A 26311-nucleotide genomic window follows, 5' to 3' on the forward strand; every position below is an offset into this window, starting at 1 on the left:
GCCGCCGTCCATTCGACCATCCTATGGACCTGAGAGGCAAAAATGGGGGATGAGTCGGGGAGACTCAGCAAGTGAAAACACTAATGACAAGTGAGCATAAATCGATCGCCGTTAACATGAGTCGGCCCTTACCGCACCGGCGTCGATGGCAGATCAATAGCAAAGTTCAAACAAGAGAACATCACGCATGGCCACATCGTGCACACTTTACAAACCAAGGCTCGGTTCTATCTCAAAACAACATCAAACATGAAACATGATCGAATCGAGAAATGAACCAACTACGACCAACCAAACAACCGAGAAACGGCCCAAACATACCGCGTCACAACGCATCTCAACATCCTTTCTCGATATTAGCGAATTCACTTACTCAACAATTAAACAAAAACAAGAGAAAATGAGGCGTGTGAAGGACACGTGAGTCTCGGCGATTCTCGGGCGATTCTTGGGCTTGAACACGAACACTCGGGCCTTGCATAAGGCTTCCTCACTCGATCAAACCACAAGAGAGAGACACGGGCTAGTCGGTAAGCTTTTTCTCTCTTTCTTTCTTTCTTTTTCTCTCTTTCTCGGTCACGAATACAAAGCAAGAAATAAGAAAGAAGGTTGGCCGGAGCTCTCGGGGTGTGGAAATGGCGTGAAGGAGAGGAAGGGGGGCTTCACGTGAGGTTCTTCCTCTCTCTCTTTTTTCTCTTTGGCCGAATGGCCTTCTTTCTATTTATAGAGAGACAAAACTTGGGGCCAAAGTTTGGATGAGGTAAGCGCACGTGTTATCATGGAGCATGAGGTAAGCGCACGTGTCATCCACCCAATAATGGCCTAAATCCAAAAGTCAAGAATAATGATGAAAATGGCCAATTATTCTTCCTTTCTCTCTCCTCACCCATTGGCCGTGGGTCTCTCTCTCCCTAAGCTGGCCGAATGGCCTTTCTCACGGCTTCCCCATTTGTCATACTCCAAACTTGGTCATCACTCCAGGCCATTAAGGCATGCCATCATGATAGGGACTCCAAAGTCAAGATCATTTAATTAGGCTTCTTGAACAAGCCTCATTCATTTCCAACTTGTGCTTCAAGTTTTGATTTCTCTAGAATCGTCCAATTCCAAGCTTGATTCTCTCTCTCGGTTTCCCCCTGGGCCGACCTCTAATAATAGCATAAAATATCTCATTAGAAAGCTCGGAACGTGTACTTTAAATAACCAGAAAACACCAAGTCCAAATTCCAACGTTCTCGTATAGAAAATGCCGAATCTTTGAAATCTGACAAAACCGGACAGCTTTGCACTGTTCACGAAATTGGACATGAAAACATAGTAAATGGACTCCGAAAATTCTCAAATTTTAATATGTCATAAACAAAATTAAACTGTAACGCCCCGACCTCGGGGTCCTTAACGTGACGTCCCGTTCATTATTATCTTTCTTTACACACAAGCGGAAGCATATCTCGGGACAATCACATTTTAAACAAAGAGCGGGATTCAGAAAAACAGCATCATGAGGAAACCTTGTATTTATAGGACACGCAAACATATTTTACAAGCCAACTTAGCCGATTTTAGCCATTTACACAACAATAACGAGTGGCTTGGGTGTCCTAAGCCCACTACTTCGGATTCACCGCTCCTAGCTTTCCCCGAACTCCAACATGGCTCAAACTCCTCCTGTCGCCGCCGTCCATTCGACCATCCTATGGACCTGAGAGGCAAAAATGGGGGATGAGTCGGGGAGACTCAGCAAGTGAAAACACTAATGTCAAGTGAGGACAAATCGATCGCCGTTAACATGAGTCGGCCCTTACCGCACCGGCGTCGATGGCAGATCAATAGCAAAGTTCAAACAAGATAACATCACGCATGGCCACATCGTGCACACTTTACAAACCAAGGCTCGGTTCTATCTCAAAACAACATCAAACATGAAACATGATCAAATCGAAAAATGAACCAACTACGACCAACCAAACAACCGAGAAACGGCCCAAGCAAACCACATCACAACGCATCTCAACATCCTTTCCCGATATTAGGGAATTCACTTACTCAACAATTAAACAAGAACTAGAGAAAACGAGGCGTGTGAAGGACACGTGAGTCTCGGCGATTCTCGGGCGATTCTTGGGCTTGAACACGAACACTCGGGCCTTGCATAAGGCTTCCTCACTCGATCAAACCACAAGAGAGAGACACGGGCTAGTGGGTAAGCTTTTTCTCTCTTTCTTTCTTTCTTTTTCTCTCTTTCTCGGTCATGAATACAAAGCAAGAAATAAGAAAGAAGGTTGGCCGGAGCTCTCGGGGCGTGGAAATGGCGTGAGGGAGAGGAAGGGGGGGCTTCAGGTGAGGTTCTCCCTCTCTCTCTTTTTTCACTTTGGCCGAATGGCCTTCTTTCTATTTATTGAGAGACAAAACTTGGGGCCAAAGTTTGGATGAGGTAAGCGCACGTGTCATCATGGAGCATGAGGTAAGCGCACGTGTCATCCACCCAATAATGGTCTAAATCCAAAAGTCAAGAATAATGATGAAAATGGCCAATTATTCTTCCTTTCTCTCTCCTGACCCATTGGCCGTGGGTCTCTCTCTCTCCCTAAGCTGGCCAAATAGCTTTTCTCACGGCTTCCCTATTTATCATACTCCAAACTTGGTCATCACTCAAGGCCATTAAGGCATGCCATCATGATAGGGACTCCAAAGTCAAGATCATTTAATTAGTCTTCTTGAACAAGCCTCATGCATTTCCAACTTGGACTTCAAGTTTTGATTTCTCTAGAATCCTCCAATTCCAAGCTTGCTTCTCTCTCTCGGTTTCCCCCTGGGCCGACCTCTAATAATAGCATAAAATATCTCATTTGAAAGCTCGGAACGTGTACTTTAAATAACCAGAAGACACCAAGTCCAAATTCCAACGTTCTCGTATAGAAAATGTCGAATCTTTGAAATCTGACAAAACGGGACAGCTTTGCATTGTTCACGAAATTGGACTTGAAAACATAGTAAATGGACTCCGAAAATTCTCAAATTTTAATATGTCATAAACAAGACCTTAAAAAAAATTCTTCATGAGAACACGAAATCTTAATCTCTCTGTAAACCCCATTTTTAGTAGCTCAAAAACAGACTAAAAACTGTTCGCTGGAACAGCATTCTTGTTTCTCAAATTAAGCTATGTCCAGAATCCAAATCATCTCGGAAAATTCCCAAATTTATATACGTTATATAAAAGGACGTTCTCAACAACTGTTATGGAGGAAACTTTTCCAAAATCGGCCCAGAAAATCTTGTAGAAAATAAATACGTTGTGAACATCACCGAAATACCCATTCTGGGCAGTTTCACACGGTCCGAAAATCAGGCCATCGTACCACTCATATCAACTCCAAAAATTCTGAAATTAAAGTATCTAAAACATCAAGATGTTTGGAACAACTTTCAAGAAGAAAGTATTTGGAAATTTGGATCACAAAAATCTCCCCAAAAATAACAAAATGAAGGGGTACAAAAGATCCGAAACTGGGTTTTCCAAAACAAGAGTAAAAATTAGTTCCAATTGGAAAACCACCAAACTTAAACCATAGCCCTTTTCCCTAGAACTGAAATTGAGGATATTACAATTTACCTGCGGGTTCCCAGGCCCAAAAATCGGGATGTGACATAGGATGTCCGGCGTCCACGTCAGCAATTTCCGATTAAAATTAATCGAATGGACTCAATTGGCAAATCATGTTAAAATTGAAAAGTTTATGATTGAATTGACAAAAGTGCAATAGATTTAAAACTTTTTGAACAATTTTCCTCCTCAACTTATGATGTGGACCTGGATATTCTCAATTCTCGGGAAAAGTCGATTGGGATCTCATGCTCTCGCCCTAGACCGAGAGATACCATTGATGATGAGTATCGTCGAGATAATTGTTAAGCATATTTATTGTGAAATGTTTTTGATTTTCAAAATATTAATATCGCATAACACAAGCAGTACATTTGAAACCATAAAAAAAAAATTATGGGTTAATACTACGAAAAATTTCAAACTGATATATCTGTGGCAAACTTATCAGCGACAAAGAGCAATGATTAGCGATTACCACCAATCCATGTGTGGTCTTATCATTTGTCATAGTCCGATTTCTTTCTTGGTTATATAAGTGCTACAGTGATGCTCCGTCGTATCAAGGTGGATGTGAGGGATGTGAAAGGATAATGAAACTGGGTCAAGAGAATGGCGTCGCATTGCCTGTGCTTAAAATCTTGGGATGCGATGTGATGATGATCATTCTTTTTTCCTTTTTCGGGAAATCTTCGAAAGCAAAATCGGTGGATGGTAGGAAGTGGATACCGCTCTTCGGATGCTGGCACAGACATATATTTGTTTAGAAGCGTTCTGCATGTTTTACTCGAGGGATTGGATGTCCCCGCCTGTATAGCGCGTGGTACGATTGGTCACGACGACGCAACCTACAACGCTATATACTCGGGAAAAATCTAAAGAGAAAAGGATGGTATGGTATTACGGATTGCCGAGCAATTTGCCAGGGAAATCCCGGCACGTGCGCCCGCATCGACCGCCTCATGTTCCGGCGTACTAGGTGCGCCCCCGGTATCGAACCGGACACGGCCAAAAACCCGCGGCTCCAAGCGCTAACCTACGCCGCGCCACCTCATCTGCCCGCTAACCTACGCCGTCTTCAAGCTCCGACGTCCCTGTCTCTCCTCCTCCACTCAACAACCGGTGAAGGTGAAGCAGCTCCCAACATCCCGCAGGTTTTCTCTCCTCAGAACCCCCGCGCGCCTTCCTTTTCGCCGGATCGACGTTTCCCGATTCCGTCGCGCTCGGTCTCGCCGAGCTCTCCGGTCGCAAGGTAAGCAGCTCGCGCTCTCGCCTCGCTGTGTCGGCTCATCGCATGGGCATATCCATCCCCGGAAGTGATTTTTCATTTTGATTCTGGCAACGAACGAGCGTGTCATGTGTCGGATGAATCGAGTTCGGATCGTGCGTTCGTTGACTTGAGTTTGGAAAGATGCTGAGTCCATGGTCTCGGTCTTGGTGTGCCTGGGTTTGACTTGTGAGTTGAGGCGATTTGCTGGCGCGAGAGGATCGAGATATGGGGCATTGCGGAATTTGAAGGAGGAACGACGCGAATGTGGACGTTCTCATTGCTGAATTGAGCGTTCTCGGGTGGAGCGATGCGTGGATATGGAGAGGGAGTGAGGGAATTTGATGGTCAACCTGCTAACGAAGAGTAGACCTGGTTGCTCTGTCAAACGGTGGCTCTTGTTCGATTACCTCGAAACAAAATATCGTCTTTGACTATGTTCTTTTCTTGAATCGATCACGGTGGTGCGCTCGCACTAAGTATAGGGCGCTGCTGCTGGTAATAGTCTTGTGATATAGCGAGAACGGAGGTTTCTTTGTTCTTGTCTGAAAACTTGCTCTGGTGTTTACCTGTCGTAATGGATCTCCATTGCTGACCACACTAGTGGAGAATGGCGTTGTTGTTGTCGTCATTTTATCGGGACTAAAATAAGCTCTAAAGTGAAGAATGGACTTCCATTAGTTCTGTATATTCTCCTGTATAGGGTGACTAAGTAAGGTCTAAAGTGAGAATGTGAATCGTTAAACATGCAATCGACTCTAATGAATGTGCCTACTTGCGCTTGCTATATTGAATAAGAAATTTTCATTTTCGATAACCATGTTTCCGTCCTGCTTAAAAAAAGTTATGGAGATCGATGTTGATGATCGTAATGTGTGTCGTTATGGACCTATTTTTCCAGTTCATCCGGAGTGGCCTGAACGACTGATGCTGGTCAATCTCACTTCGAAAGGGGGGAAGAAAGGGAAAGGAGAATAATTTAACCTTCGAAGCATTATATGAGAACTCTGAGTAATTCAGATTTTGAGAGTATCCGAAAACTCTCTCTCCTCTTTTCTTTTGGTTTGTTTGGAGTGGATATGCTTTGATAATTGGCGCAATCTACTAAGAAACTTGATGATTGAGTAATACGTATTTAAATAAAGAGATTAAGCATTGCGGTTACCAGTGTTTATCCATTTTTTGACGAAGACTTCTAAGTCAAGATGCATGCTAATTATGAGTTTGGTACATAGCAGCAATTTATGATGTAAGTTAATTGTAAAATGTACTGCCTTTCATAAGGAATTTTAAGTTTAATTGCATGCATAAGAGGATATTTTTTCTTTTTTTTTTTTTTTTTGGGGTGGGGGGGTGTGGGGAGGGGAGGGGACACGTCGGATTCCTTAACCAGCATTCATTTCAAGGTTGCAATGTCATGTCTCTCATATACAATTTATTCTTAAGATTATTGATGGACTTTTTCTTTGATGGATCTTCTTTAGGATGCAATAAATTATACTTGTCAGCTAATTAATCATCAATTAAGCTGAGGACTTCTAGAATGCGGTCCTTCCTTCGCCTCATTTCAATATTCTTCGTCCTCCTAAGCTATTTGGAGAATACATTTGCTGGAATCACTAGTACTTTCGTTCGATCACAGTGGCCATCAGTTGACATTCCTCTTGATAATGAAGTTTTTGCAGTTCCAAAGGGTCACAATGCACCACAACAAGTGAGCATTCAAACTTTTGACGCTGTTTGACTTTTCTGGAAGTTTCTATCTGCAATTTCCTTTGAACATTTGGTAGTGTTGAGAAAAACGATGATCATGCGACAAGACAATGGTTCACATTGTTTATCTACATTGAAATCTCGTTCTTTCTTTGTTTGCATCTTGCCTACAGTAAATTCTTTTTGTTTACATACGAGATACGTTAATTTGATGAAGTTATGTCGAAACCTAAGCTGTGTTGAAGAAGAGAGGGTGAAAGACTTACTTTTAAGTTGTAGCTATACCAGAAAGATTCAGATTACCATTTTTGCAATTTTAGAAGTAAATTGAGTAAGCTCAGGCACCGTGCGGCACGAACTTTGGGCTTGAAGAGGGAAATTCAGTTTGTGTGTTGGAAAAAAACAGATTACTAAGCTGGTTCTCTCCCTTTCTTTGGCTCCTTGGATACAGAGGAACAAAAGGACATTTCAAGGAGTTGAATCCTCTTGGGTTTCTTTTAGGGATGATTGGCTGTACACTCTTCACTTTTGGTACAGCAGAAAAGTTCAATTCTACATCGAGTTTGTTGGCAATGTTAGTAAACAGTCTTTTGTGCCTTATTTGGAATATGGGTGGCTTCCACTTGAAGCCGTTTTGTGTAGGGGCGGTACCCCCTTGGTACCTTCTTAATGAAATCTTATTTATCATCATGAAAAAGGCGCTACTCACCTTGGGTCATCTTTATAAATTTCTGCGCTCAATTAGATTACGTTCTATCAGGATATTCCTGTGAAGAATTCATTAGCTTGTTCCGTTCACCTTGAATCGATTTTTAAGAGGATTTATTTAGCTTGTTTCAGTCTTTCCCATGTCATAACCCTTTTCCTTCTTTTGCAGGTTCATATCACCCAAGGTGACTATGATGGAAAGGCTGTCATTATATCATGGGTCACATCTGATGAACCAGGATCCAGTGAGGTACAGTATGGCACCACAAAGGGGCAGTATGATCGTTCTGCTGAAGGAAATGGTACAAGCTACACTTTTTACAAGTATAAATCTGGCTACATCCATCGTTGCCTGCTTGATGGCCTTGAGGTGATCCTCTATTTGATTATCTGTGAATTGACAATTTGTGGGATCATCATTTAAGTTTCATAGACCACAGGTTCAGTAAAGATTTTAATATATTCTAGTTGTTTCACTAGTTGGCGGACAATCTCTAATTTAAATTCTCTTAAAATTGTTTATTTGCTGCCTACAGTATGATACCAAGTACTATTACAAAGTAGGAAGTGGTGTTTCTTCTCGAGAGTTTTGGTTTCAAACACCACCAACAATTGACCCAGATGCTTCATACAAGTTCGGAATAATTGGTAAGCTACGCATCTGTTTTCAGAGTCTCAGTAGCCGTATTGGACAGAGGGAGATTGGTTTGGGCTTATATGGACTGTGTATTGTTTCAGTTCATCAAAAAATCAGAATCTTGATTAGTATTGATAATTAAAACAGCTCAATATGTAGGTTCTCAATCACAGAGTGGATTGTCACTTGATGTTGCATTAAGGTAGTATCTCCTAGACCGGACTGCGAGAGCCCTGAGTGGGAGAGGGTTGTGGGTGGGGGCTAAAATGACAGAGGCAAATTAGACACTCCTATGGAATAAAAATCCTACAGAGACTTTTGCTTATAAGAGAAACATTTTCCTGTTTATCACAATTTTTCTACTTTCTATTTTAAACCTGCCTTCCACTTGTAGGCGCAAATCTGTCAATCAATCTCAATTGTACGCATTTTCTAGTTCTTTGCTATCTCTGGCCTGTATAGAAGATATTGGAAAGTACAAGATTATATTATTTTGCAATGATATGCATGTCGCAGGTGATCTGGGCCAGACTCATAATTCGCTTTCAACTCTTCAGCATTATATGGTGAGTGGAGCACAGGCAGTCTTGTTTTTGGGGGATCTTTCTTATGCTGATAGATACAAGTACAATGATGTTGGGCTAAGATGGGACACATGGGGTCGCTTTATTGAACAAAGTGCGGCATTTCAGCCATGGATCTGGTGTGCTGGGAACCATGAAATAGAATATATGCCTGACATGGTAAAGTATCTTCACACATGTGCTTTTTTAATGTACCATTTTTGTGTCTCACTTTTCGGTTTGGGATGACTTCTACTTTTAACCATTAACTTTTTATGCATTTTGTGGCACTCATACTTCGAATTTTATATAACATGAAACACTTGAAACCTTTATTGACATGTAGAATCATTTATACTTCTTTTCCATGAGTTTTATCTTTCATTTTCAAATTTTGGAGGAAAAGTCATTAGTAGAGGTTATAAGTAAAAGAATATCTGCCCCAAGCAGCTTATTTATTTATCACGGAGGACTATAAGAAGGCAAACTGTGTATAATGTTCAGTGAAACTAATGTGCTGCTTTTTAACGAGATGTTCTTTTGTAGAAACAAGATTGTCATTGTAGTATATAAAAATGAATTATTAATGGGAACTCAAAGAACCATATAGGTCTTTCTGATGCAAAACTAACAATGTCTAAGAAACTCCTTGAGTGTTAAGCTGTATTCGGTCCTGCAACTTAAAAAAGCAGCATGCTTTTGGAAGACTCGAATTCCTAGGCTTTCTATAGTGTGTGGGAGATCATCTATGTCTGTAATATCTGCTACTAATCCTTTTTGCGATTCTTTCGTCCTAACATGCTTTTTCAATGTAAGTGAAGGAGGAGATTGATACATTCAAATCCTATCTGCATCGATATCCAACACCTTATTTGGCCTCGAAAAGCACCAGTCCTCTTTGGTATGCCATCAGACGAGCTTCTGCCCACGTAATCGTGCTTTCAAGCTACTCTTCCTTTGGTAGTTCTTCTTTTTCATTTCGTTCCCTACCTAATTTCGTTCTCATATAGCAAATTGAGGTCCTTTAATGTCAAGAATATAAACTTTGGCAAATAAAAAGGCATAAAAGAAACAGAATAACGAGTTCCAACACCAAAAAGATTTTGTGAGAGAAGTTAACATCTGCTAATTTGAACCGGCTAAACCAAGATGGTGGAAAATTCAAACTGTTTCCTCCAATAATTAATAATCCATGTTTAATACTACATCCGACAAATGCTGCTCTATTGCTACCTTTCTCTGCATGTTGGGACTGATTGATTGTAATTTTGAACAGTGAAATACACACTTCAGTGGATGTGGCTGCGAGAAGAATTTAAAAGGGTAGACAGAGAAAAGACACCTTGGCTTATTGTTCTGATGCATGTTCCTTTGTACAATAGCAATGATGTACACTTCATGGAGGGTGAAGGCATGAGAGCAGTGTTTGAAAAGTGGTTTGTTCGTAACAGAGTTGATATTGTTTTTGCTGGGCATGTTCATGCTTATGAAAGATCGGTAGGGTTCTTGTCTGGCGAGTTCATCTATTCATACTTACGTTTACTTTCAGATGCTGCAGATACTTGCACTGTCACAGTGATTTATAATGTTTTTATTTCTGAGGACTCCTTGTGTCTGTCAGAATCTGAGGTTGCACATGGGATTACAAACAAATTTACTTTAGATGAATTTTCTCCAGATCATGGTTGGATGGTCTGTCTGTAACCTTAGTAGTAATAGGAAATCACAGACTTCGGCAAAGTTACGTGTGTGAAGTAAAATGTAAAAAGCCTCATCGCTGTTCAAAAGCAAAATGACACAAGTATTTCTTGATGTGTTTATATTTATAATAAAAGCTGATTAATGTTTGTTTTATATGAGTTGTAAGATAGTAAAATTAATTTTTCTATACAATATTCTGTTATGCAATAACATTTCTTTTGGTTTCCACGATAAATTCGAATCTCTGTTCACATGGCCCCTACTATATACTTTGATGTGTAGTTGGTACATATGTAGGATTTCTGGTGAATAATCAAATGTGATATATCCCTCAAATAAGAACAGTTCCTTCTACTTTATTTAGTCGGACTTTCTACTTCCATTTGATGGCAAGAAATACTAGGTTTGTTGTTCTACGGAAGCCACTCTATATAATCTTAGTTGAGTGTGCAAAAGTATCTCAAGTGTTGTCCTTGACAAAACCGAAGACTTACTATTGTCCTTGAAAAAAAACAAAGACCTACTTTACTCGTGTTGATGTTTCTATCATACCGGTTTTGTACTACATCTTGTGTTTGCCTGTTTTACTGACTGAAGTGGATTTGTTGATTTTCAGTATCGGATCTCAAATATACAATACAATGTCAGTAGTGGTGATCGTGACCCTGTACCAGATAAATTTGCACCTCTATATATTACTGTTGGAGATGGAGGTAATCAGGAAGGCCTTGCTGGAAGGTAAGTTGGACATCTTATGTGCAATTCTTTTATAGATTGCCAAAGGTAGAAATTCTGATGATCATTTTCCAAGAGATTTCCTCCATTGCATATTCATTATGTAATTACATTACTATTACAGGTTTAGTGATCCACAACCAGACTATTCTGCATTTCGTGAGGCCAGTTATGGCCATTCTACTTTGGAAATAAAAAACAGGACTCATGCATTTTACCATTGGAATCGAAATGATGATGGGAAAAAGGTGGCAACAGACTCTTTCATATTGCATAATCAGTATTGGTGAGTAAATTTTAGAATGTTTGATTAACTTAAATTTGGCACGTAATGAATGTGACCTTGAAGATAATAATTGGACAAGCCCTGGAGCTGCTCCACTGGAGCACAGATTGTTTGTACCAATTACATTTTGTGAATCTTTTGCTGAGTACCATCTCCAAAGTAAACTATTGTATAGAGGTAACTTTCATTTATGCTTGTGGACCTTATTCACCAGTAACCAACAGCCAATGACCATTATCATCATGCATCTTGTCATAACGGATCACCGCTCTCGTTTCAATGTTTTTTTGGCATATCTTTCCTCATAACTTATGATGTCTTATTACAGTTCATTGACATGTTGTCCTGCAGGGTAAGCAGTTCCCGGCGAAGAAAACTAAAGAAGCGCTGTTCCAGGAGCATTGCAAAGGAGATTGTCACCGGCTGATTTGAGGTTCAGTTGAGTCACAAGACATTTAAGATTAGAGTTGGCAGAGGGAAGTACTTGATACATATGGTTGTTTATATGGGAGTTCAAGATACAAAGTAAAATTTTGTAGAAGATTTAGATGATCTTCATCAATAGTTTCATTAGCTCTAGCTAGCATATACGAACCAACATTAGATTCATGGATAACACATAGTTTGTATTTAATAATTTTTCTTCTCAATCATTGTAGTCCTCTGTATCCTTTCTTTTCAGTGCACTGTGTAATAAACTTAGGAAGGAAATATATATACTACTATGTGAGAAAAGTTTTTGCTCTCAAAATTTTCTTTGGTTAATCGATTCATACGAAGGACGAGCGGCACCAGACATGAGGTTACGTTTTGCTTATGGAACCTTTCTTCTTCTTTGTGCACAGCATGAAACGTGACATGTGTACCGCAGGTTGTCCAAAACTTGCAGATTTGTAAACCTCCACCTCAAGTATCTTTCTCATTGTGGAGTTACCATGTGACTAAACTAACAATTGTCGAGAAATTTCCTCTAGAAAGGCCTTCATTTCATATGGAACTGGAATGACAGCAAAGCTTATATTGAAAATTGATAAGGTATGTTTTTTTGAAACCCGTTAGACCAAATCTAAAGTTGCCTTGGCAGAGCCCAAAACTCATTTAGTTGAGTGTTAAAGCAGCACAACCATTTTCCACAGAAATCTGACTTATATAGACCTCCACATAATCTGTCATATCATTTAGTTTGGCAAAGTGATATTGGCTGTTCAAGTAACTCAAGCGTTCTCAACATACATCTCATTCAAATAGAAATTCAATTTAATTACAATTTGCTTAACAATTTTTGCATTTCACCAAATCATTTTAGGCTCAAGATCTTTGCATTTTCCCAAAGATTTTCCCCAAAAGTTGAACTAAACGCACTCTAGATATGGCTTTCTCTTTAGCCAACTAAGAATATGAGACGGCTCAAATGAAAATCAAGACAACCTCTGTTTCTTTTGGACAAGACATTCCTTAATTTGGTACGGGGATGCCAATTGGTCCTAATCTCCAAGAAAATGCTTGCCATGTTAACCCGGCAGGGAAACACAGCTGCTTTTTCAGATCCCCGATCCAATTGGTCACGTGAACAGACGAGAACCCAAAAAAAGAAAAAGAAAAAATAAGGAAAGGAAAATCATCTCCCTGTCCGAATCAAACGTGATTGGCTGAACCATACTGTCCGGCTTCGACCCCGCTTTCAAGAACCATGCTTTCTCGCCTGTAGATTCGAAAGGAAGCACCTTTGGCTCTCAGGGGCCTCTCCGTCTTGGTTTCGAGCCATTGGAACAAGCTTCCGCAAGACCGTAGAAGAAAGATCCGAAGCTCCGGGAGCCGGAGACTTGCCTTTTCTCTTGCTCCAAGGGCTGTTCTGTTTCGGATTTTACCCATCTTCTTGCTGATTCTTGAGGTGACCCAAGTGTTTTTAAGTGTTGGGTGTCACTGATTTAAGTCGAGGTACGGAATGTAGATCTTTTCGGTTGCTGAACTGCAGATTTTGGTGCTTGTCTATGGTTTTGTGGGTCTGTTTGTTTTGATTTGAGATTTGCTTCTGGGAGTTTTGGGCTTGCTGTTCTTGGTGATTCTAGCTGGTTTAAGAGGTCAGTTAAAGCTCAAAACTTCCTAGTCCCTTAATTGAGAGCTGCAACTCCGAAGTGAAGTGGGTTTGCAAGAATTTTTGCTTGAGATGTGAGTGAATGGAAACTCAAGAATGCGGAGGCAATTATATGTTGATTTCGATTGGCAGTTCACGAATTGTATGAGCACAATTGGCTTGGGATGGTGTCCTCAGGAAGGCAGAAAATTTGACCTTTTTTCAGTGCCAGCACGATAGGCTACAGGTTGATTTGTGTGTTTATCTGGTTGAGTTATTTGGGCTATTGATTCAGGGGTACTTAGGTGTTGATTTAAGATTCTTGCGCTAAAAAAGACGGCCAGGACTTCATTGTTGGTTCAAAGTAGTTCATAAAAATAGGGTCACATTAGATGGTGTTTGGTTGGTTGCAATTGCTCGTTCACGTAGCCCTTACAGGAAGCTGGAGATTGAAGCCATTGAACCTTTGACCGAATTTTCACTATGGCATCCATTAGAAGGACCTTGTCTCCCGTTCCTCGACCTGGAATTTCGCTAAATGGTGAAGCCTGTTCAGTTTCATCTCCATTGTCCAAGTCATCTTCTTGTGCCCTGACCCCGAATCAAACACCATCAGGTGGAATACTGTCAATTTTGGTGGGTTCATTGGATTCTCTGGCTTTTGCACTTAGAGTTTTCTCTCAACGACCCTCTAGGCCTTACGATAGACAAAAACCGAGAGGGCAAACTTGGAGAAGGGCATTATTTCATTTCTTCATTAGTTTCATCATTGGGATGTTCATTGGAGTTACCCAGTATGCCTCAATGAATGCATCGATGAACTTCATTTCGAAGCACCATGCCATATCCTTTGAGCTGAGCACAAGTTTCAGGAATAACCAGTTACACGATGATGCAGCTAGAAATGTGACACCATTTTACAGTATGAGCAATGAGAATGACTCTACCTTGCGGCTACAATCACATCAGCAGCTGTTGTATTTGATTGCCCAAAATGGCAGTAATAATGAATCGGCTACTAAATATGCACATGCGGAAATTCAGAAGCTTCTGATTGTGGTGACCCCGACACAGAGACACCTGCTTCAAGCCTATTATCTTAATCGTCTGGCGCAGACTCTGAAGCTCGTACCACCTCCTTTGTTGTGGATAGTTGTGGAGATGACCGTGCAGTCTCCAGAAACAGCTGACATCTTGAGGAAGACTGGTATCATGTATCGGCATCTCGTGTGCGATAAAAATCTGACCGAGGTCACAGATGTAAGAATTCACCAAAGGAATGTGGCGTTATCTCACATCGAAGCACACCATCTTGATGGAATAGTTTTCTTCGCAGATGAGGATAATATCTATGCGGCTGATCTATTTGATCAAATGAGGCAAATTAGGTACTTTCATTATTCTCGTCTACGAAAAATTCTGCATTTTTCTTTTCTAGCAGCAATACTTTGGTAATTCATGGTTCTATCAGGGAGATCCTCCTGAATTTGTAGTGATATGGCTATGTCTAAATCTAGAATTGGACTACTAAAGAAAGAGAAGCAAGAGGAACTTTAATGGTTGTTTGACCATCAAGATCTGCACCTCTTTTTGGACTGTTTATGTACCTCATCCACATTTAGATCCACATAGTTGTCCATAATAAAAGGCTTTCCATATATTGACTAGCATGGCAATTGGAATTGATGGATGAACTGTCTCTCTCCATCTTTTTATTAAGATGCTCCCTTTTGCAATGTCCTACTTTTATCTAAAACCCTGCTAAACTTTCTTTTCTAAGGTTGTCACTGCAATCTCCTTCTCCGTGCTCTGTTCTAGCTCAACCTTTTCCTTCCTTAACGTAGGCGCTTTGGAACTTGGCTGGTGGCCAAAGTAACAGATAGCAGAAGCAGAGCTGTATTGGAGGGTCCCATTTGTAATGGCACTACTGTACTTGGGTGGCATACAAATGAATCAAGAAGGGGATTCAAAAGATTTTATGCCGAATTATCAGGATTTGCCTTCAATAGCACAATACTTTGGGATCCCAAGAGATGGCACAGACCCACCCTTGAACCCATCAGGCAGTTTGACACGCCAAAAGATAAATTCCGGGTAATTGTCCTTTCCCTTCTGTTGCTCTGATCAAGTCATGTAGCACCATATTGCTATTCTTATGAACATGTCAGATACCATCTCCAGCTGAATCTCACAATCCAATGAAACAAAACTAGCCCCTATCTGGGTTCATGACATATGGACTTGGACTATATTCAAGTACAATTTCATATAATGGAAGTGTTGTTTTCTCGACCCCTAGAGTTCAAACTTCAAGACCGAAATTCCCTGAATGTATTTTCTTGACTCATCTGTGATGACCGAGGTTTTAAAATATGATCTACATGTCCAGGTGAGCACATTAGTTGAACAAATTGTGGAGGATGAGAGCGAGATGGAAGGCTTACTCCACAAGTGCTCAAGGGTGATGGTTTGGCATCTTCATGTGGATCCATCTAGTTACTTTTATCCACAGAGTTGGTTGACAAAGAGTTATCTCAATGCCACTGCCTCACTGACATAGCAGTTTGTGGTGGGAAAGTTGTTCAATTGATACTTCAAGGTAATGCAATTTCTACTATCTCTATTCTCCATGTACCTTTTCACGATATGTCTGGATGTATTCAATTGTGGATTGTTGTTCTGGAGATGAAAGACATCATTGGAATTGGTCCAATAAAGTAATTGGATGTTTTTCTTGACAATTAAACATAAATAAACTTCAAGTTGTCATAGCAGACAAAGTTAGATCGATGCATCCCACCATTTTAAAGGACAGAAATCTGCTGGGCATGGTAGTCATACTTATGAGCTCTTCATTTGAACTGGTAAAGAAGATTAGCTACATTTGTTCCTTGTGATCTATCTTGAGGATTAAGAAGAGACGAATTTTGGCTTTTAGGCCAGTGCTGTACAAATAAGAGGCACCTATCCTACATTTCACAGTTTTCTTTGCAATGTGATGATCAACAGAAAGGCCATTATTTTTGGCATGTTTTAAAAAGCCAGTTGTACCTTGCTAATGAGAAGGCTGTTCCAAATGAAAAAGATCTTATGTCAACACTATGTAGTGCTCATATCAGCTTCCATTATAGAAGCTTCCATTCTGCTTTCATTGTAGCGGTAAGAAATTATCTCATGAGTACTTGCAATTTTGCTGCAGCTGATGCATGTTTCAGAGGGATCTGATTCGACCGGGTCAGCATTTCAAAACAAGGACCATCTGCAGATGATTTCTGTGTACCATTTGACTTTTGCCATGTAGCAAATTCGTCCCCAGCGGTTTTATAATTGTACAGTCATACGAGTCTTTATTTCTGGATCCTCTTGGATTCTTTAAGCAAGGATAAATCTTAATTGAGCTAGATTCAGCTCTGCTTGCTTCAAACCCGCCTTCAAGTTCAGTCACTCCAGATTCCAGTTCCTTGTTTCTCTTCCATGCTCGAATTATTTTCATGTAAGAATTCACATTCTTTTCTCGGTTCCGCTGGTAGCTTAGAGGAATTTTTGCAGTCTACCTAGTGCTTTCATTTCATTGATGGTGTTCACCCACGAATCTTCAGAGTCTAACGGATTAAATAGATACATCTATACTTTTTATTGAGTGCTCTCTTGTTCTTGAAGAACACGAGCAACATGTTCTTCTATGCGAACACGAGTCAAGAATGCTCTTAAACACGAAGGTCAGAGAAACATATGTCTAATGAAACTAAGAAGGAACAGGCACTTCTAGTTTAGTTTGTGAAGACGAAATGGAATCGAAACTGGCAATGATCACTCCTAATTTTGTTGAGATGTTGCAGTTGCAACCAGGACATACAATTTGGAAGACAAAGGTTGACAAATTGATACCCTTTCGAAGGGTTTGCATGATCACTGCTAATTTATTAGGAGTAGAATGGAAATCACATTCCATGGTTTTTCACGTACAAATCCTTTTAAAGTCTACGGTCAATTTGGAAGAAAAATGTGATTGAGCCCATTGCTGGGAGGTACACTTTCCTTAATTTTAAATAATAATTTTTATTTCCAAAAGTAAAACCACACAGCGTCGATATGTCCGAGTGGTTAAGGAGACAGACTCGAAATCTGTTGGGCTTTGCCTGCGCAGGTTCGAATCCTGCTGTCGACGAACGTCTCCTTTTTCTTTACTTGTTTTTTGCCTCTGTGTCTATTCCATTTGTATAAAATTATTGAGGCAGTTCTTTTCCTTTCCTTGTCCCACCCTTCGCTAATTACTGTCTCGATTCATTATATACATTTTGTGGGCATGTTAAATGTTGAGTAACTCCATTTTGAACGACATTAGATTCTGGGATTGTTGAGCAATGGACATAACAGGAGTGGACTCTAGTTTTAAGCAAGGTTTGGTCTAATTTTTCGAATAGTATATGACATATTGATGAACATTCAAGATCCTGAGATTTGGTGCATCTATAGAGCTGATGCCGTGTATGTGATCTTGGCGCGAATAGAACCATATACTGTCGGATCATGTGAGGTTCGCATCGCGTTAGGCTGAGCCATTCATACAATATTATTAGCCACTTGACTCTTCTTATTGTGTGTTAGCTTCAATGGGTTTGACAGAAAATGAAGTACTGGAGGAGGTGGCAAGCTGAGTGTTGTACTTGTGCTCTGCCGCTATACATTTTGCACCGGTCCTCAGGGGCTTTTCTTGCCGATTCCTACTTGCAATTTTGAAATCCCTGAAGGCTCATTCGGCACATTCATGATCATCCGCCCAATCCTTTGTCTCTCTCTGTCTATGGCCGCCTCTTAGCACCTCTGATCTCCCATGTCAGTCAATCCGAGCATCACCGGGTGAAGCAGAGAATGGCAATCGGGCTTTCTCTCTCGAGCCTTCACGCGGGCAATATCGGCCATAGTCGAAAGCATCTGATGGAAGACCACGATCGATGCACGAGGAGTGGCAAGCATCTCAGCAATGTGGCCGGTCCCGCAATATCGTCTGAGAGGCGTGGTCCAGGTGTTCAACGCGGTTGCTCCAAACGAGTTAGTTCTACTACACTTGGCTCCCCAGTATCATGTCTAGCATTGCATCATCTCTGTATCAAATGGGGCTGCCTGCTTGGTTGGTGAGCCTTGTTGATGACACGGCAAGAAGAAAAGGTAGAGAGACGCGGGTGTCTCATAATAATACCAATAGGGATAATTTTGACCACTTTTATTGGGTTGCTGCTGCTTTGAGTCTTGCTTAAATTGTCCTTTACATTGGTTGTTGTAGAGCTTATGGTCCTTGTATGGGAGAGGAGGAAGCGTTATTCACTGCACAGAGTCTCCATTCATGTCTTGTTAGTTATCCCAAACAAGTGGTTGTGTCTGAGACATGAATCCAGACATGTGACTCCAATCATGTGAAAGTGTTGATATATTGCTGATAAGAAGTTGATATACATGACATATTGACTAATGGTCAAAGGAAGAAAGAAAAATCACTTCCTTTGCTAAATTTAGGAACTTGCACCAGTCTCTTCTTCAAGTACTCTACTTGAAGCACCATCACCACCTTCATTTTTGCAGGGTCCATAGGCCTTGCTACAAGCAAGAAAGTACACAAAATTGAGGGTGCTAAAACAAGTGATGACCCCAAAGTAGTAGTCATAGTGCCCCTTGTTGATATTATTCCCAACCCAACTCTCCATCCCTTCTCTCTCAGTAGCCAACTGCACAATGCTGATTATGAGGCTTGCGACCAAGTTCGCCACGGCCATACTGACCCCCAACAGAGTGGCGGCGACACTAGACATGGTCTTGGGCAACTCCGAGTAATAGAACTGGTTTTGCCCGATTGCATTAAAGCCCTCGGCGAATCCGATCAGAACATAGTACAGAAGCAGCCACATCGCTGACATTTTAACCACCCCTGTTCCGTCCAAAAGTCCTTCCTCTGTGGCAACTTTTCGCCTAACCGATTCCACTGCGGCTAAGGCTGACGTGGCGAAGATGGATAGAGCGAGCCCGGACCCCATCCTCTGTTTCAAGCTCAGATAGACTGGCTTTCCAATGATTGCAGAGGCGAGACGGAGGAATACACAGTTGTAGAAAGCGACGAAGGCTAGCAAAGAGACAACCATGAAAATGGTGAAGGAGCCTGCAGGGATTTCGAAATTTGGGGTGATGTGTCGGTCCATGGAGGCGACGAGGAGTACTATGAAGGAGTTCTGGTTGCAGGCCACCGCCATCATGATCCCAGTCGACCATAACGGGATTATGTTGATTAGCGATTTCAGCTCTTCGACTTGGTCGACTGTGCAGAGACTCCATGGATCCAGGGCCTTCCCATCTGTGAGGTGTAGTTGGTCAGTCTCTCTGATAATGCACGCTTTGTTCAGAAACCTGAAGAATTGAGTAACGAAAATTCAACGATACAATCACGAAATGTGATAGCCAGGAAATCACATTACAAGTATGCCCAATAGTACCGCAATTTTTCGCTCGGCACTTGAAGCATCGATCCTTTTCCAATATGATACAATTCGTCCGGGCGCAAGGATGACAGCTTGATGCTTCTGTTTTTAAAGGCGGCCACAACAACTTGGAAGAACCTCGTGAGCAGGCTTGATTCTACCTTCAGTTTGAAGTAAAAAGGTGACGCCAAGAAGAATGAGAAGGTCGATATGAACATGAGCACGACGGGAACTCCGAAGCCGATTTTCCAGCCCGCGATATCTTGAATATACACTATGCAGGTCATTGCGACCATCACCGCGGTCATGACCGAAACATAGTACCAACTGAAGAACTTCTGTAACAAGTTGCCTGAAGTTTTGGAGCTCGCTCCTGCTTCTAGTTGGTCAGCACCAAATGCTAAGGCAGATGATCTTATGCCTCCGGCTCCTATGGACATGAGGCCAAAGGAAGAATATAGGAGCAACAATTGCGCTGTGGTTGCTGATCCGCAAGTGTCCTTGTTGAACTCGTCACAAGAAGGAGGCCTTGCTTGTGGAAGCACCGTTGTTAACCATAGAAGAATCATTCCCTGTTATATGAAACATCGGTTATTCTTATCCAAACACTTGAATGTATCAAACTTTGCATGATTTCAAACCTGCTATACATAAGGCACATCAACATTTGATGTTGTTCTTTTTTATTCAAGATAAGATCAAGAACACAAAATCCACAAGAACTGGCCCTGCAGTGAAAAAGCAAAAAATCCACGACGTCTAACACACCCTCCGGTGTCTTACAGGAACCAAAAAAGAAAGAAGACAGAATCGGAATACTATAGGAAAGTACAGAAAATGTGAACAATACACAGGTTGGTGCTGTTAAAATGTTTTAATTCGCGCTCACATCCTTGACTCTTGCTTAGGCGACTTAGAGCCCGGTTTAGACTCCGTAGCGGGACAATCGAAGGCTTTTGGGACACCCGACTAATTTGCATTTGGATTGAGAGCCACTCTGGTCCTCCCATCCCAAGATGAGAAATGTTTGACCTAAGAGAGCCTATAGGCCCATGATCACCTCTAATTTGAGTGAAGGTGTTGAGCTAGGAAGATGACAAGTCAACTGAGACTTTATTCACTAAATGCACAAAAACTTTTTTCCACCTTTTCTGTTTGGATTAAAACATAAATTTCATCTGCTAAAATCAGCCCAACCACGGGTGAAGGGATCTCCAAACTTTGCTCGAGGCCAAAAGCTAAGAAGCTGGCTATGTAGTTAATTAAACCTGCTTAACGTGGATTCCAACAACAGACGAATCAAACAAATGCCCTGAGAAGGCACAGTATCATATGCATCCTTGATTAGGACGCGTGCTGTTTCATTGTTTCACAGGTCACTTTCCATTCACCAAAAAATAGACGTGCACCATATCGTTATCATCCACAATGACAGTGAGTGATTGGCCAAGGGAAAGAAATCCAGAAGCAGCGATGATGGCATTTGCCAGAAAAAAAGAACAAAAAAAAAATAAAAAGGTAAGATCCAAGCAATAATTTCAGGAAATGAATGAGATAATCTATAGGACCGTGAAATTCACTTGTTGATTATGTTAGGTGAAGGGCTTTCGTCGTACGAACTTATTGATTTACAAGATTATATTCATTAAAATGACATTGTCGACTTTTATCTTGCACATCTCTTTCTTGAATCAATTCCTGTGTCCTAAAGCATTAATCTTGTTTATACCCCTCTTTCTAATGGTGATTAGAGGGTTAGATTACAACACGAAAACAAGATTCACCATTTAACGGGTGATTGAGTGACTATTGATAAATTGAAAACACGAAGGATTACTAATGGTTGCAACTCCTTTTTTCTGGAAAAGAACGACATAACTTCATTATAATCGCAACTGACACGACATGATGAATCTTACCAGTAGACTGACGATGGAACCAAACCCGATCATCGGGTAGCGGCCGAAGTAGGAGTCGGCGAGGACGGCGCCGACGATCGGGAGGAAATTGGTGGCGGCAGACCAGAGGAAGAGGACGTTGGCAGCGACGACGTTCTCCAAGCGGTACTCTTTGGTCAAGTACACCACCATGTTGGGCAGCAATCCGTAGCTCGCCACATTCTCAAACGCCTCATTTGCTGCACATATGAACACACCCCCAGTACTGGAATGAACAAAACTACACACAGACATGAGTTTACAATGAACTAACATGTATATGATATGTGTGTGTATACAATACCAATTATGAAAGGGATGGTTCTGAGGCCACCCTTTGGGGTTGGGGTCTCCAGGAGCGGCTCTCTGATCGTCTTCTTGGCCGGTTGATCACTAGAACGATGACCCATTTGACTCATCTTTGCTCTTCACAGAGAGAGAGAGAGAGAGAGAGAGAGAGAGAGAGAGAGAGCACTACCTAGTCACGGTAATGTTAGCTGAGAAAGATTCAATGAGTTGGGTGAGAAGGAGAACATATAGCAGTGAAGGCTCGAATCGAAAGGGACTCGAGAAACTAAAAGAAAAAAACAATATCGAGAGGAAGTTGCGTGAACGTCGACACGTACGAGGGAGTGGCTTGACTGGTCATGCCGCTGCTCAACAGGTTGCTCCGAGATCTCCGAGGTGGTTGAATTCTGTACAAACACCGCCGCACCCACAAACAAGGCCACACCTCCTCATTACTTCTTCCACCTCGAAACCAAACCAACTTTTAAGGAATGAGGGTTTCAGAACCAGAATCTTCACGTCTGAAACCTTTTGTCCCGGAGTTGAATATTGCAAACATGAAGCTTTCACCGTCAGAATTTTCAATCCTTGACCAAACAGATCCCAATATCAAACTAAAACGAGGGAGAATAAAGGGGCTTTTAAGTTCGTTCGACACATCAGCCATTACGTTTTCTCTTCCTTTGTTGTCTTCCTTTTCGTCATTTGAGGTCAGACAGTGCATCATTATCAACGGTTCCGTAGTGTTTGCTCAGTCTTCTGCAATGCTGCTACAGGATTGGGTTTGAGACTTTGTTGTTAAGTTTCTCAGATGGGTTGTTTAGACCTGGTCCAATTAACATTTTGTTATTCAAGAAATGGAAGGGTGCTCTTCTAACATACGGTGATAGCGAGAGAAATTTCAGACTCTGCTAATTAGGTAACGTGCATGATTATATAGATATGTACACTATTGTACCTGTCAATCCCTTGTTGAACGGTTGTTGCTCAACTAGTGTTGCTCACCGAATTGAGATTTCTTCACTAACGATTTGCGGAATAGCATCTTACACGTAAAGATGGTTCTCTGATTGAGCCGGGAGAGACCGATGCTCCCCCCTACTGATGGCTATTATCATAGCGACTTCAAATTAAGGCCAGGACCAGGAAGAGATAGCCTAATGGTGGCCCGATTTCAAGCCTCAAGACAAATGGGTTTGGGTCTCTATCTGGAGCCACAGAATCATCTCCGGAAAGCCTACTAAAAGTCCATATCCCAAAAGCTACAAGGAATGCAAAACTCATTGTTCTTCCCTGACCCATTTGAAGGCTAATTTCACATTGCACTAATCATTCAGTTCATTTCTCATTGCTAAAGTCATTTTAAGACTCGGTGGGGTTCTTAGGATGAAATTCCCCTAACGCTCGAATCCCAAGGAACAAAATGGAACTCCTACTCATTTTATTGGTTCAAGTTGTGCCGTTCCATCGTAATCGAACAGTAGTGGGCGGCAGCGGCGGCTAAAGTGACGCTCATTTTAAAAATGTATATCTCTATGCGTCACTTTATATTCTGATGAGGTGCACCGGATGAATCTTTTCCTATATGAAGTGGGAGTCTTGACCTTCCCCAACAAAAGCAAGAATCTGCAGCACTTAGCAATCCGGCAGTAATGGCCGGCCTTCATTTGTATAGCCTTTTGTAAGGTAGGGTTTAGGAGAATGAGTACATATCCACTTTCCTAATAATCCATGTATAATCATATGATTCTCTCCTGTAATTATTTGGGTGGTAAAAGGTGGGATCCTCCAATGAGTCCCGTGTGCAGAATTTAATTTTGATTTTGGAACCATGATTAGAGTTAAACTGCAATCATTAAGGAGTCAGCACTTAAGAGCTAGCCCTACCCCCTCCACTTATGGTGCCTCTGCACTGAAGTCATAACCTAATCTTCAATCTTTTCTTTCTTTTTTTGTGGGATTAGAAACCTTTTAAAAATGTCTTGCACGAGTGCAAGTGGTCAGCCCCATAGCCACGATGAGATTCCAATTCTAGACTATCATCAAGGGTCCAATATCATCAGGAGCAATGTTCCTTTTGTCTACTTATGATATTTAATGTTGGAATTTTGCATGTATAATGTAGTCCCTGAAAATTCTTCCACTATGTGCGAGTGTATAGTCTCTATGCATAAATGCCATGTTCGTTCTATTGCCGTGAATGATCGAAAGATCCAAAGGAAGTGAACGTGCATATTTACTGTATCTGGCAAGTCAATAAGGGCCTGGCCAATTTTGCCTCAAATATGACATAGCTAAAGTGTGTGTGATTGGAATGGTTATTTGGTGCATGAAGACAAATTTATGGATTTTCAGGAACTATTGTAATTGAGGGCCTGTTTGTTTGTGTATTCTTAAAAAGTCGCTCTCTCGCGCAAAATTTAAGATGTCATCCAAATTTCAAAAAATTGTGTGAAAAATTATATGTAAATTTTGATAGTTTTAGGTGTTTTGGGTAAATAAAAAAAATCAAAACTGCGTATGCTACCAAATTTGGATTAAGCAACGGATAAAGTAGTTTCCTTTCTTATCATATGCTACCAAATTCTCGCGCAAAATCATTTTCATTGATGGTCACAGCCTGTCCCTTCATCAGTAGTAGTTTCCCTTATCATGCACTGAGGATTATTCCTATTATTTAGATCTGATCGTGTTCGAGCCCCAGAATTTGATATATAAATATTTTATTATGAGCAGGTGTAGGCAATAAATTGGAAGCGACCAAAAGAGGTCAGCCAACCCCAAATCTGTCCATTGGTAAACTCTACATTGTTGTAGCATAGTAATAGCTTGAGATTGTTGTGGCACACGCACTCCAAGTCGTATGTCGGATGGTGAAGGTCTTGCGAAATAATCATTAGTAATACCCATCCTTTAATGATCGTGGCCTTAAGAGGTAATAGTTAGATATTTCTTTTGGAGTTCGCCCCATCCAAAACGGGCTTGAAGGTTACAAATGATACAAAAGTAAGGCCACTCTCGATAGATATACGATTCATGGATGGACCCTAGCTGATTCGACGAGGGTGCAGGGTGTTCATTGGGACGACAGGGCACAAACAAGGTGCAACTCCCGACGTGTTTCTAAATCGGTAGAGTGAGAAGAAACGAATTATATCTCACTTCGGGGGAATACAACTGACCAACAATATGAGCTGAAGTAAACACTGTTTTACAGAAGGTTTTGCTGCAGTCATGCCGATTTCCCGGACACCACTCAGCGACAGACAAATTGAGCAGTAAAATTTTCGAATAAAGAGCCCATGTTTGAAACTTATGCAGTCAAATGAAAAACTAATCTGGTTTGAAAGTTGCGGGTTGAATTCAAAACCATCAACTTCAACACAAGTAATGCACTGTTTTGGACAGTGTGTAATCATTGAGAGTATCTATCAAGTTTTGCGTGCGGGCCCTCGCTTTGCTCACTTTAAATCATTTCAGTCTTCATAGTGACAGACGCAAGAAGAACCCCATGGCTATCATGAATCCCGCCGTTCAAGAAGGAATTCTTTAAACTCCTTTTATGTGCAAAGCACCAAAAACAGTGGAGTCCAAAAGCCAAAAAGAAGATGCAAATAGCAACGAGACAAAGTTGACCCCCCTTTAAAATGGGGTCTTCCCCACTAGCTACATTTTCTTTTGCCAATGAGCTTTAGAAACGTTAAATTGCAGAAACCACATTACAAATGAAGTATTGGACTCTAATTGGATGCTATAAAGCATATTTTTTCTAGGTATCGAATGTAATGCACTTATTTAGAGACTTGTTTACAATATACCACGTCATTTGTAATCGTTTGAAATAGTTATGATGTCAAGAGAATGTAACATGTGTGCTTGGTAATATGGACTCTTTTAAATTTATAGTTTCGACGAAAGCCAAAAGTGATTATCAAGATAGGAAGGCTTGGATAAAGTGTCGTCTTGGCAGGTTTCTAAGATAGTGAAGGATCACAGAAATAAATCAAATGGGAGGTGGGGGAGGGGGGGGGGGGGGGGTACATTTTTGGATTGTATATGTGAAACTAGAATTAACTCACAAGAGACACTTTTTGACATAATGACTCCAAGATTAAGTGTACTCAGATAAGAACATTGCCAGGTCAAGGACTAACAAGAAAAAAGTTCTTACTTGTACGACATAGAACACTCAAGACTCAGTATAAGATGAATTAAAGCGGACAGTTTTTCGAGTGAGTTAAACTAAAAGAGTCACAACTTCCTTAAAAGTTGGGTGGTACAATACCTAAAAGCTATTTTATGCTGTTGTAGTAGTGGATGCGCTATAG

At 41.1% G+C, this 26311-nt stretch overlaps 3 protein-coding genes and 1 non-coding gene across 6 annotated transcripts; 3 read left to right on the forward strand and 1 right to left on the reverse strand.

Moving 5' to 3' along the window:
• Positions 1–4728: 4728 nt before the first annotated feature.
• On the forward strand, positions 4729–11968 carry LOC115694404 (bifunctional purple acid phosphatase 26-like). Of its 2 annotated transcripts, none has more exons than XM_030621525.2 (10): positions 4729–4856; positions 6357–6588; positions 7465–7665; positions 7832–7943; positions 8449–8675; positions 9317–9455; positions 9772–9992; positions 10813–10934; positions 11056–11217; positions 11569–11968. In XM_030621525.2, the coding sequence occupies exons 2-10, from the start codon at positions 6418–6420 to the stop codon at positions 11642–11644; spliced, it is 1431 nt and encodes a 476-aa protein (XP_030477385.2). In that variant the 5' UTR covers positions 4729–4856; positions 6357–6417; the 3' UTR covers positions 11645–11968. The 2 variants fall into 2 exon arrangements, with proteins under 2 accessions (XP_030477385.2, XP_056176808.1); XM_056320833.1 differs by having other exon boundaries at positions 4730–4859; positions 6359–6588.
• Positions 11969–12745: 777 nt separating this feature from the next.
• On the forward strand, positions 12746–16862 carry LOC115694405 (probable beta-1,4-xylosyltransferase IRX9H). 2 transcript variants are annotated; one of them, XM_030621527.2, is made up of 4 exons: positions 12763–14679; positions 15136–15385; positions 15681–15890; positions 16491–16862. In XM_030621527.2, the coding sequence occupies exons 1-3, from the start codon at positions 13775–13777 to the stop codon at positions 15849–15851; spliced, it is 1326 nt and encodes a 441-aa protein (XP_030477387.2). In that variant the 5' UTR covers positions 12763–13774; the 3' UTR covers positions 15852–15890; positions 16491–16862. The 2 variants fall into 2 exon arrangements, with proteins under 2 accessions (XP_056176809.1, XP_030477387.2); XM_056320834.1 differs by lacking the exon at positions 16491–16862 and having other exon boundaries at positions 12746–14679; positions 15136–15391; positions 15686–15798.
• Positions 16863–17377: 515 nt separating this feature from the next.
• TRNAS-CGA (transfer RNA serine (anticodon CGA)) lies at positions 17378–17459 on the forward strand. The gene has a single exon. It is a non-coding gene; the product is annotated as a tRNA-Ser (tRNA).
• A 1247-nt stretch (positions 17460–18706) lies between these two features.
• Positions 18707–23055, reverse strand: LOC115694413 (protein NRT1/ PTR FAMILY 1.2). The gene is made up of 6 exons (XM_030621541.2): positions 22942–23055; positions 22322–22809; positions 22000–22192; positions 21678–21895; positions 19774–20330; positions 18707–19687 (listed from the first exon to the last, which is right to left on the reverse strand). Exons 3-6 carry the CDS (start codon positions 22112–22114, stop codon positions 18802–18804), a joined length of 1776 nt encoding a protein of 591 aa, XP_030477401.1. The 5' UTR covers positions 22115–22192; positions 22322–22809; positions 22942–23055; the 3' UTR covers positions 18707–18801.
• Between the last annotated feature and the right edge of the window lie 3256 nt (positions 23056–26311).

The sequence above is a fragment of the Syzygium oleosum genome, unplaced genomic scaffold (genome assembly GCF_021117445.2).
Source record: "Syzygium oleosum isolate NSW1041296 unplaced genomic scaffold, Sole_v2.1 Sole_v2.21, whole genome shotgun sequence".
In the NCBI taxonomy this organism is placed as follows: domain Eukaryota; kingdom Viridiplantae; phylum Streptophyta; class Magnoliopsida; order Myrtales; family Myrtaceae; genus Syzygium; species Syzygium oleosum.

Excerpts from the sequence above, each read along its gene's own strand:
- LOC115694413 (XM_030621541.2), bottom strand. The coding sequence starts at position 22,114 with ATGAGTCAAATGGGTCATCGTTCTAGTGATCAACCGGCCAAGAAGACG. Across the intron at positions 20,331-21,677 it reads GTTCCATCGTCAGTCTACTG|GGAATGATTCTTCTATGGTT; the intron begins GTAAGATTCATC and ends TTCATATAACAG. Across the intron at positions 19,688-19,773 it reads GTGCCGAGCGAAAAATTGCG|GTTTCTGAACAAAGCGTGCA; the intron begins GTACTATTGGGC and ends TCAATTCTTCAG.
- LOC115694405 (XM_030621527.2), top strand. The coding sequence starts at position 13,775 with ATGGCATCCATTAGAAGGACCTTGTCTCCCGTTCCTCGACCTGGAATT. Across the intron at positions 14,680-15,135 it reads GATCAAATGAGGCAAATTAG|GCGCTTTGGAACTTGGCTGG; the intron begins GTACTTTCATTA and ends TCCTTAACGTAG. Across the intron at positions 15,386-15,680 it reads CGCCAAAAGATAAATTCCGG|GTGAGCACATTAGTTGAACA; the intron begins GTAATTGTCCTT and ends CTACATGTCCAG.
- LOC115694404 (XM_030621525.2), top strand. The coding sequence starts at position 6,418 with ATGCGGTCCTTCCTTCGCCTCATTTCAATATTCTTCGTCCTCCTAAGC. Across the intron at positions 8,676-9,316 it reads TAGAATATATGCCTGACATG|GAGGAGATTGATACATTCAA; the intron begins GTAAAGTATCTT and ends ATGTAAGTGAAG. Across the intron at positions 11,218-11,568 it reads ATATTGCATAATCAGTATTG|GGTAAGCAGTTCCCGGCGAA; the intron begins GTGAGTAAATTT and ends GTTGTCCTGCAG.